This window comes from Camponotus vicinus, unplaced genomic scaffold (assembly GCF_025532165.1).
Source record: "Camponotus vicinus isolate PSW18456_S1 unplaced genomic scaffold, iyCamVici1.0 SCAF_1, whole genome shotgun sequence".
Lineage (NCBI taxonomy): Eukaryota > Metazoa > Arthropoda > Insecta > Hymenoptera > Formicidae > Camponotus > Camponotus vicinus.
In genome coordinates this window covers 36300154-36312396 of record NW_028141945.1, presented here as the reverse complement: position 1 = coordinate 36312396, position 12243 = coordinate 36300154, and the positions used below count along the sequence as shown (strand labels likewise).

The window sequence follows — 12243 nt, the reverse complement described above, 5'->3', positions numbered from 1 at the left end:
AATTGATACAGATATATTTCAGATATTTCTCCACTTATTGCGCACCAAAAAAAAGACTTGTTTTTAATAATAATTTTAACATATTCAGCAAAAAATATCTACTCTATTTAAATTATCATATATTTGTATGTTTATGTCTTTAAAAAATTAAATTATAAATTGCCCTTAAAATTAATATAGAATTTGTATACATGTTTTATATAAAATGAAATTAATGTGTTAGTTTCTCCAAAAATATATGTAAATTTTAATTAAAACCATGAAGAGATTAATTATAAAATTAATTATCATAATGTACTTACCCGTTCGCTCGTCCACCGGATTCGCCACCCGGGCCACTGCCGTTCTAACAAACAAAAAAACAAGTTTATTAAAAACAAGCTTAGTAACAATTTGAAAAACGAAATGGAGAGCGCGCGATATGCCACTCGTGCGAACGCAACGTGGCGCGCAGGATTCTGCTTTATTTTCGCACAATTACACAGTCTTGGAGAGAAGACGCACGGCCACGGAACGACGCGAGGAAGACGAAGAGCGAGAGCAAAACGACGATACGAGTTTATATCTCGATCTTGACAGCGGAAATCCCTGTTCTCTTCATACGAAAAGCCATATTCTAATAATCTCCCGGCTGACTCGATGTTGCAAAACCGCGAAATGAATTTCTCGCTCTAATTTCCGTGGCCGCGCGCACACACACGCACAATGCTCTGCTTTGAGACGTTCTATCATCTAGGAGAGAAATTACGAATGGAACAGGATGAGAGGGGCGCAGAGGAAATCGCCGAGTTACGGGGAGTTTTCAATAGATGCAGAAAGCGAGGGAGAGAAAGCTATTTCTCGCACGCGGTGTTTCCGAAAAAACGAAATCTCCTTGCTATTTTTTAAAATTACGGAGTTTCTTATCTTGTTTCAGCCTTTCCTTTATCTCAGCCGCTTGCGTTAGATTAAAATCGGATTCGATTGTTATTTTTATTTATATCTCTCCCATCGCACTTACAGTTGCAGTATCCTCTTCACCCATCTATTGTTCCTCGCAACGCGAGTCTCACGAACAATAAGCTTCATCGATTACATCGTCACACATGATGGTAAACCTATTTTCTTTCTCTCTCCCAATCTAACATACACATAAACCACCGCTTTCCGTTTAATCCCTTTCTCATTCATCGGACAGGTCGAACCCATTCTCGTCTCGCTTGTCGTCATTAATCAACCTTCGGCCTGCCGGTCGACCTCGAAGAAGTACAGGCATTTTGTCGTCTGTCAGCCGGCTGGATTCATGGTTCGTTCGAGTCTGTAGTGAACTCGCGATAAATTTTGCCGGACCTGGTCCTCGTGTCTCCGAGATTCTCTCTTCCATAGTATTCCTTTTCGTATCAGTATCCATAGAGTTCCTTCTGTTGGCATTATCCGTAGCTCTCGTCCTGATAACAATTTTTCTCAATAAAGGTTCTTGTTCCGTGTCGATATTAAAGATCTGGACAAGAAAAACTCGAGGATTAATCAATACTTCGAGGTGAAGAGAAAGGGATATATCTGCGCCAGTTGGCATGTTGGATGCTGTTCACGCTTCCATCGTTTTCGAGGATATCTGTCTTCTTTCTATCTTTTCCCTTCTTGTTATTTTGCTCTCCTGCGCTTTTCGTGTTAACCCACGTTCGCTGCGGCCGCGCGGTGAAATGGAAGTTTTGGAGATAGAGAGTGTGTAACAGCCCGTATAAATATAATATCACGTACAATACGTCGTAAATTCTGTTACGATAGAGATATAATATAAACTTATCGATAGCATAACAAGTGTAATAAGTATTTAGAGTTAGAGCCGCAGGTATTTTCGTCCCTTAACGCTGTCTTTCTTTCTCTCTTTCTCTCTTACTCTCTCATTCTCTTTCGCTTCTTTTCGCACTCTTTCGCTCAATTTCTCATTCCCATTCTCTCGAATTACAATTTTTCATTTTCACTTTCGCGCTTCTCGCTCTCCGATTCTTTCTCTCCAATTCGCGGTCGCTCGTTCTCATTCTCTCTTTCTTCTAAACAGTCTCGCGGAAAGGGTTCTTGTTTCCTCTGTTCTCTTAAAAAGCTTAGACAACACTGGAGTATGACAATTTTCGTTTCATTTTCACATTTAATCACGAAGTGATGGCCTTCGAGAGCGTCTCGTTGAGGGAGGGCGCATAAATAAAGCATGAGATTCAATTCCCATTTTCGCAATACGCTCATATATGAATTTGCATTCGTAATTGCATCGAATGAGAATGCTTTAATTGCTAGGATTATCTTTGGTAGAAATGAAACGATGCGGAAATTCTGCACCGCTAGTTAAAGCGTTATACAATATGACACGCTATAAAAAGACAGGTATAATTGTGAAACCGTAAAACTTCAAATAAGAGGAATTGCGCAAATAATCTCTAACGTCTCGTAAAATAAAAACTGATTTCATTATCAGCACGAAAACCCATGTTCCGCATTTGCGGCGTAGAGTGACATTTTCTGCCGGCAGGACGATACGCAGATTAATTATTCATAATATGTATACATATATGAATTTCACTGGGCAACGGATAATTAGAGCTCGGTTAACTCGTAAATTTTGCCGCATAGCGTAATTAGATGCGACATTTCCGATGCTATGCGACGTATTTTTTGCTAACATGCGATAATTCACGCGACATCGAGTTAATTTCAACATACGATCGGTGAATAAGATATAGAAAAATAAACATATAATATAGGACAGCACGCGCAGGGAGAGAGATGCGCTCGAAGGCGAGGAAGTATACGTACAACTCAATGGTATATGTATCTACACAGAATAGTATCGCTTCGCGAATATAATTCTGAGACAAGCGTTCGCTTAACAATCAAAACTTAATCGCATTGTGTGAATGTATATCCATATGTGTGTGTCTGCGTTATTCATTACTCTCTAACAAATTTTTCCGTTATCTATTAGGCCTTAACAACGTATTTTCCTTTAATTCGCTTAGACACTAGTCGTCAATTGACGGCGCTATTCGCTAGGTTGAGAAGCCTTAAGAAATCTTCGCTGTACTACATCGATCGATGGAAGGCGGATGCGTTGGCGTCCACCTTCCGTTCTGTTAATGATATGACACTTAATGAAATGATATCGATGATATGCAGGTGCAATTTTAAAATGCCCGCTCGTCGAGACTTTGTGACTCGCGGAATTGAAAGAGGAAATGCAATCGTGTTCGAATGATCCTTTCAGCGGATCCTGTGCGAATATCTCAGTTCCTTTCAACTGAGGGTAGAATCGTGTCGTTTTCATGAACAGTCTATTTCTTGACATCAAAGGAGATCCGAATCGCGGAATAATTTATGCGAAACTTCGCCGTCGTCTCATCTCGACGAGAAGACACTCACGATAAAGCTCTCGGTGCCGTATTTTGGTTAACCCGCGGCCAACAATAAACGTATGCTGTGCGAGATATTTAGGAGAGAGATTCTTTTTCTCTCCACTTTGTGCAAATTAGAGTACGCCGATTAGCCAGAAATTGTTAAATATTTTCTGTTGCAGTAATCTAATCCTCGTTTCGTGTTTCTCTCATCGATTAATTACTTACGAGTTTATTTATACGGTATATTCCAGAAAAAATGTCTACATTTAATACGTGTGATATGTAAATGCGTGACTTGCGTCGATATACTTGCGAAACTTCCGTCGCAATATACGTATCAAACGCGATGATTTACTAGAGATGATAAGACGTTGTGGAATTTCGGCAATCTTCGTGTGTATGTATAATTTAGACTGTTCTTTAATTCAACGAAAATAAAATATATCACGTGAGAAGCGCGATTAAAAAATTTCCTCAGTCTTATATAAATTAAATCCAAGTAGCGATTACGGTTATCATTACATTGCGTGAGAGGTATATTATAATAAATTTGCGATAATATTCGTAATAGCTGATAATATAACTTATTTATAAATTCAAGGACAACTCCATGATGGATTATATGTAAATAAAAATACTTATGAGTGTAAAATTACATCCGACTCTCGAGAAGAGAATATTGCGAGTCGGTCACAGACGTCGTGCGTAAGAAAGATTACGATGAAAGAGTCGCCGGAATAGATTTCCCAGGAGTCTATATTCGGAAATGGAGTTGAATCCGAATGTCATAAAAGTGCGCGAATGTTCATGATTAATGGAAATGGAAATGGAGTAAATATACGAAAGAGCTAATACGACCTTAGGAAGAAGCGGCTCAAGAAACGACGTCGCTAACGTATACATGCGATATGTACATTTTGCATAAAAGTCAATTCTGCATTGCGTTCCAGTATTATATGAGATCGTCACTGAGCTCGCAAGCAAGTGCACGTGCACGCGTAAAAAAATAAAAACGATGAACGTAAGCGCTACTACAACAATATAATCTTACGAAGGTTATCGAAATTCCAAAATTTATTACGATATGTATGAGTACAGCCATAATTTATGAATATGTATATGCGATTATGAATAATTACAGTAATATATTAATGTCTGAAGAGAATGACAGGACGACAGAGTAAATAAGTTGTAAACAAATAAATTATCTGGAGACGAACAATGAAGATAACATTAATATTACGTGAAGAAGATCCATATCTAGATCTCGAAAGATAAAATCAATCGATCAATCGATAAATCAATCGAATTATTAACGGATTTATTGAATATATTACCGCATACGTTTCAACATTGCCCCAAAACTGGGTATGGCCGCAGGTAACCAGAGGCATTTGCCCGTCTGTGTCTGTATATGTGTATGATTTTGTGGTAAGTAACATGGACACCGTGTACATGTAGGTATGCGATTTCTGCGAATGATATGTCGGACTGTGTACGTGTGACGATAGTAGCATGATGTGCGCCATAATTATGGTAGCAGGCAAGTTGTAGACCCACACTGTGTGGTGAACCTAATCCCACGTTCGCCTAATCATCCCACAGCTCACCGCGATTTATCTTGAACTTCCGTTTCCGTACATGAATGTATATATAGTAATACTCTCGATACATATTCTCCCGTCGTAAATTATGATTATACACAATACGTATCCGTTTACATCCGTAAGCACCTTTATTGTTACGTCGATAATCTTAATTACGGGATATGTATTTGCTACCCTACCGTCTTTGAATAATAGGGCGCCATATCTGAACACATAAGACATACAAATATTTTACGAGAAGAAACTATCATAGAAAGATTTATCGATTAATACAAATCTTGAATTTCTTTCACGTTTGATAATTCTTTTATTATATTGACAATCGTTGTACCGCAGTTCGAAAGACATCTATCTTGCGTTTGTACGACAGATTTCTTACGCCCCGCGTCAGGCGTTTAATGTTCTGTGTAATTTTAGCGTGTTTACGTTATCATCAGGATTCGTGATAATCGTTCACGGATGGTTGCTTACAATGAATCACAAGATGCCGAATAAATGAGGAATACGATTAGTCGTCAGACGTGAGTCTAGTCATTCTATCTTAAGCCTGGCGACGTTGGCAGATAAGTGTGGAATAATCTGTGTGACTCGATTAATTCGAGAGGGCGCCTTGAATCCTAATCGAAATCACAATCATCTATATCTTTCAAATGAAATGAATCATTTAATTACTGAGCGAACAAAATTAAATTCTTATCAATATTTTTAATAAATTGCGCTCTTCCATATCCATCAAGATGCAATTTCGAATCCGATTTCTATAATTGAGATGTATATGATGTGCATATATCAAGGAATTTACATCGTACAGTTTCAATCCTTCCGACATATACATTAAATAATGCGGCTCTTATGCGGTATATTAGGACTTAAGTTCGACGTGACTAATGGATTAACTAAGTTGAATGCGCTCTGCACGCGACTTCCAGTAACTTCAGTTATGGAGATGCTGAATGCGCTAAAGTTACGCGCGATCTTATTACAGTCTCGCAACAATAGGGGAAGATATTTAATAAATCGCGACGAGGACTGAAACGTCAACAGGATATTTGTTAATGTCATTCAATTGCACTCGCCATTTTTATTTGTTTTTCCATACTTTCCTCTAGGGCGCACTTCGTCTGTGCAAGGGTATTTTGTCTCAAGGGCTTTTTTGCATATATATATATATATATATATATATATATATATATGTGTGTGTGTGTGTGTGTGTGTGTGTGTGTGTGTGTGTGTGTGTGTGCGCGCGTGGTGTCGTTCTTCACGCTATTTCACGAAATATATTCCGCCAAATTACCATCTTTACGAGCCGCGTATTTATTTTCTCAAAGACTAACCCAGATGCGACCTCTCCGACATATGTCATGCCATTTTTTACTTTATCCCGACACTGCGTATATATCATCTGTCAACTTTTCCTCTTTTCCTCCTACGTAAAGGAGACCGTTTAGAACGCTCCACTATCCTCGAACAATTTTTTTGTTCGTTATCGGAGTGTCTTTCAGTGAAACAGGATAATGGATTTTAATTGCATCTTGACGAACTTCGTTACGTTTCACGAGTAGCTACGAGCGTAAACTTTTGCACCATTAAATATAAAATAAAAATCTATTGAGGTATGATTAAATTATTCTCTAACTTTGCAATTCAAGAACTTTCAGATAACGATATGCGTCATACTCTCTTATCTGACAGTTTTTAAAAGAATGATCTTAAAATTGAACGTGTCGCGCGTGTAAGCCAAGCATTGGAAGGGGTAGGGATCCATGTAATCGATCATTCTATTATTCCGCGCAATTCCCCTATAGCGAATCGTGCTAGGTGGCATTGTCGATATATCGAAAAACTGGCAAGTTTGCGCCTGGCTGAATTGCCAGACAAATCAATTAAAATTAATCCACGCTGTCAACTGCACAACGAAAAAAATACAGAAAAAGGAATGCTGATGGAAAAACGATTAAAAATCATCAAAAATCATAGTAAAAAAAAAACAAATATCGAATAGTGTTTTATATCGTGAACTCTAGTGCAAAAAAATATTCAAAAATGAGTCTCTCTCATTTTCTCGTTATCAAATGTTGACATAAGATTCTATTAAATGTTATTCACGTCTGACAACTAATTTTTTCACTATCTCAATTTTTCATGAAAGAATATTCACTATATTATTCGTTTAACGTCGCGTTTGATATCTTATTAATCCCTGTGATATCTTATTATACATTAAAAAGAAACGAATAGGATTTTTTTTTTAATGTGAGCGTGTGAGATGCTATGAGCTACGTTCATTTCCCATCACGAATCTTTATTCCCTTTGTCCCAATTATCACACAAAAGTTTATATACTACGTTTTTCATTTCCCCTCCGGAAAAACACACGACTAAACATTTCGTTATAGTATTAATTGACACAAATCTACCGCATAGGCTAAATTGATATATGTAGATATATACTTTCATGTATATATATACGTGAATTAGGCGTATATGTGTATGAGATGTGTTGATGGATGTCGAAAGAATGTCGTTACAATGATACACACTATGTTTGAGACTATGTGTGTAAGAGAGCCAAGAAAAAATCGGCCTGGCGCACCACCGTTCGAGCAATAACTCGACGAGAAGACGATTACGAGCATGTGTCAGACACTTACAGTGATATATACCACGATAGTATACATATACAGTTATTAATGACAATTATACTATAGGCATTTAGTATGTACTTAACTCGACGCGGACGCGGTAATACTCGCTCCCTTCGCATTACGCTCATATAAAAGTGAGAAACGGTAGAGAATTGGTCTGGTCGTATATTGGCCTCGTATCGCCGTCGATCCTTCGGAGAACTCATAAATTCGACTGACGGAAACTCGACAAAATTCAATCGATCAGTCCTCATCAACAACACTGGGGAGATAATTCGCGACAATTGATTTATTTGCGAGCACGAATTCGTGGCCCGACTGTGTCACGTCAGTCGAATCGTTCGATTATCTCGAAGGCGATTCACATAGAACGTCGAGGAGCCAGTCGTTCGTCCCAGGAAGACTCGCTTCGCTTGGTATAACTCGTCCAATTAAAAATCCCTTATATCGATCGAATCATCCAATTAAAAAGTATCTCACTCTCGCTTCTTGAATACTTCTTTTTCTTTTTCTTTCTCGCTCTCTCTCTCTTTCCAACAAAGTTTTATATGTTTTCTCTCGAGACGAGCCGTTGCAATTTGTAGGAGTTTGAATTAGATATTAATGAAACGTAATGAGAATTTTATTGAAATGTTTGTTGACGCGGAATATGTCGCGGGATAATCGCAAATTTTAACGAGTGACTTATGCGGTAAACGTGCGAAAAAACAAATTGTAAAACTATACGATTACACGAGGAAGCATTGATTATCCGTTGCATAGAAATTAAATTAAATACCGAATTAAATAATTATAGTTTATGAGAAATTTATGAGAACGAACGGTCGTAAAATTAAAGAGGCGAAAAAAGAATACAAGAACAGCTTGTTTGCAGCCACCCTTGTGGCATACAAATTTCACGTTATTTCGCGATAACGCCTTGCTAACGCACATGTATCATCAGCAACCATTAATTAGCAATCTGTCATTCTCTCTCGTCGTTAATAGAGACAAGAATGATTAAGGAAGCTGTATAATAAAAAGAGATATGGAGGATACCATCCATCATAGCGGTTTGTTCGTATGATTGAAGATGATACTATGCAAAAATGAAATTATGATCGTAATATTTTTTTTCAACATACATTTAACAAATTATAGGTGGCTATTTAAAGTAAATCTCTTTCAAGTGTCGCGGCGGTATATCTGTAACGAAGCTAGGAATAAAGTGAGCGTTTCAATTTTTTTATTTGAAAACTCAGCGTACCCGTTTCCTCGACATGTTGTAATTAACAGGCGACAATTTTCCTTCAATTTCTGCTGGTAAAAGGCGAATCTGCGTTTTTACTGCCTCGTTAAAAATGTTCGCCTGACGACGTTGAAATAATCGGACCATGAATTATAATAATTGAATTAACATAAAAAATTATAATTTATTTTATACAAGAGAAACGTGTTGAGAAACGTGGCAAAGTGTTTTTTATCATCGGTTATAATTATAATTAGTCTCTAATACACAGGAAAAGTAATTGCAATTATCGCGAATGTAAAATCTTTTCTTTAATTTTCCGTTTTTGAAAAAGGAGAACTTACTTTTTTTTAAGAAATGCTACGTGTGCGAATGTATAAAAAAATAATTAAAGAAAATTTAATATTTACAGAATAATTTCAGAGTACTTTATAAAATGAACGAAAGTGAAATTTTGAATGCAATTGCAGAGATTGTTCGTTCTCCTGTTTTTATCGTTTTACGAATGCGCAAGGCTCAGTGACATATAATTTTGAGAAAGTTTCTTATTATTTATATATATCAATGAAGGACCTATCTCAAAGATATTCCTTCTTCTTTAATGTCCCTACTTCGTTCTTTCTTAAGACAGCGCTTCCAAAATCTTGTTATTTTCCATTATTATTGACTCTTGTACTGGCGACGCCGGTTTCGGTACTTTTTCGATCCCCTATCTACTTTAAGAAATAATGTCTAAGATTTGCGACTCTTCTGGCAAGTGAAACTTTGTTACATAAAGTTCTCTAGTATCCGAAAATAATTCTCGGTAGTTTATTAGAAGTTTTTACGGTTACCCAAACTGTATGAACTTTTTACGGACTTTTTCACTGCAAAACTTTGACCTCGACATATACATTTTCACATCTGCTTTTATACGCATAGAAATGTTTGCTACTCTTTTCGTAATAGTTGCTTCTTTTGAATTCGCTTGCTTAATAAATATGCATGTAGTATCGAAATCAGCGTCTTTACACATTCCTCGAACGCCAGGTACTGTCCCAGTCACCTAATTCTAACACCAAATTACGCAGAATAATATTAGCTTAAGTACAATTCTATAATATAGCTGTAAATCTTTAGATACGGAAGCATATGCATCGGACGTGAATGTTTATGTGTGGTATATATGTCTTTCGCACGCGTATTCATATAATTCATTCATTCGATCATTACTGGATACTCTTCATGAAGGTCGAATGGTCGGTACACGCAATGCGATCGATCGTATGAAATAGTATGCACGTCTGTTAACGAGAACAAGGAAAAATGTTTAAGATGCAGGCTATCCACAAATGGTTGTAATACTCGCTGTCATTTATATACACCTCTTTAATTACCGAAACATAAATTCACCCTCTTGTTTGCGTGAAATGTATGGAACACACCAGTAAAATTAAATATAATTTGCGTAAAAGAGAAAGAAAGAAAGAAAGAAAAAAACTTCAATATTAAAATTGAATTAATAACTATTACGCGGCTTATAACACATAACACGAATTTCTCGAAAAGTCTCATAAATCATACGTTTTCGATGCATATAAATGACATTTTAACTATCTATGGTCACGATACAGTTCTATTATGCTACTACGGTATAGGTAATGTATACTAATTATTACTATACGACGTACATATCAACGATCACTAGTCTTGTCGCTTTCCACCTTACTGGTAGCTGCACTGTAACGTACGATGACAGTTAGAAAAATTTTGGGCACGCACCATATACGGCGTGACACGTACATTTTCGCGTAACATTCTACGGATCATTGTATGTATCTGCAGCGGTCGGCACGAAGATTATCGGAGGGATTTGTCGATTTTTTTTCTAGGAAATGCCCCTGTCTCTCGGAAGAAAATCCACGAGATAAAATTCCCGTTGTTATTTCGCTTCGCGAGGGAGCGTGTAGAAAATGTAACAAGAGTACAAGCTGCGGAGATATTGTCGGCGTAATACTGTCTCTCACGTGACGGCGCGGATTACGTCGCGAGGTATCGATTTTTCTACGTTCACGCGTGATTGAATGGAATATATTGGCCCGTGAAATATATCGCTTCAACGAGTGCGTCCCCTGGATGGCATTAATATTGGGACAACGATAAGCGCCGCCGATTTTGGAAGTCCTTGTATTTATGACGGTTAACCGATTGTACCGATCACACGAACGGATAGTCCCTTAATCGATTCGAAGATGCGTTAAGTGAAGGTGATTCGGACAATCGTCAATGTTGATAGGAAACCTTGCAAAATGGCAAATATTTGCTCTATATACGTCGCATTTGCATGAATGATGCGAGAATGTGCGGTCGTAATAATGGTGAATGAAAGTGCTCGTCGATATTCTATTATGCCAGGAACTAAGAGAGTGCGGTTCACATTCTTATGCAGATATTCGAGATCGCTTTAAAAATAAAGTCTCTTAGGATGTTATATAGTTCATATTATGCGACTTAAGACTTGAGATCGCCTTATATTTCGCAATTATATATTTATATAGTATCTTAAGAGCGCTTTTTAAGACCATCTTGAATATAGAATTCGAGTCTATGAATACCGCTTTAAGAAATACGATCTTCCCTATATACCGCGTATTTATTGTTTGCACGAATCACGCAAAATGTACATTTACATCAGCGGTTAATTGCCGTTAAATTTCTCCATCTCGTCGCTCTAATAGTCACGCATCCCATCGAAGATCCATTTTGTGCTTTTCGCGAGCTCTCGTGACGCTAGTTCTTCTAGGTACGCATCACGTTCTATTCTGCGATGTAGTTCTTTGTGTAGATCCCAGCGTATACAGGAAACGTCGGGCCATTCACTGGCGCAGTTTCTACCTCGGATCGTTTTTACATCCATATACACACACATTACACGTACACACACCACATTCATTTTTTCCCACTCTCAGCGCGATCCGCAAGTATTTTCGTTCTGTTTCTTTACAGGTGTTTACGGGAGCGATGAATTTCGATGTTTTACGAAATGCGAGTTTCCGCGAGTGTCTGCGCGACGTATGTTCTTATCGCTATAATGTGACTTGTCATTATGCCCTTTGCAATTCTCAGGTAAACGCGCAAACAATGATATTCAATGCAATTATAATTTGCAATTATAATTTTTCACAATATGAAACATGTAAGAAAAATTAAAAAAATAATAAATAAAATAATTAAGATAAATAATATTTGATGAAATACGATAATTAAATATTATTAATAAAATAATTAAGATAAATAATATTTGATGAAATACGATAATTAAATATTATTAATAAAATAATTAATAAAATTAATTAATAAATGATAAAATAAAATTTTTTTACAAATAATACTGTCGCGTTTTGCAGGCATATTTT

General features: G+C 37.0%; 1 protein-coding gene and 1 long non-coding RNA gene across 10 annotated transcripts in view; one reads left to right on the top strand and one right to left on the bottom strand.

The window, feature by feature from the left end:
- Nucleotides 1-12243, top strand: part of LOC145964452 (uncharacterized) — a 160800-nt gene that overhangs the window by 50072 nt on the left and 98485 nt on the right. The gene's annotated exons all lie outside the window — the stretch shown is intronic.
- The window catches only part of Unc-13 (protein unc13 homolog), a 92482-nt gene that overhangs the window by 40454 nt on the left and 39785 nt on the right, over nucleotides 1-12243 (bottom strand). For all 6 annotated transcript variants that reach the window (XM_083087001.1, XM_083087006.1, XM_083087041.1 and 3 more), the window contains one exon: nucleotides 303-346. In XM_083087001.1, the coding sequence (XP_082943127.1) occupies nucleotides 303-346 (44 nt within the window). The remainder of the gene's footprint in view (nucleotides 1-302; nucleotides 347-12243) is intronic.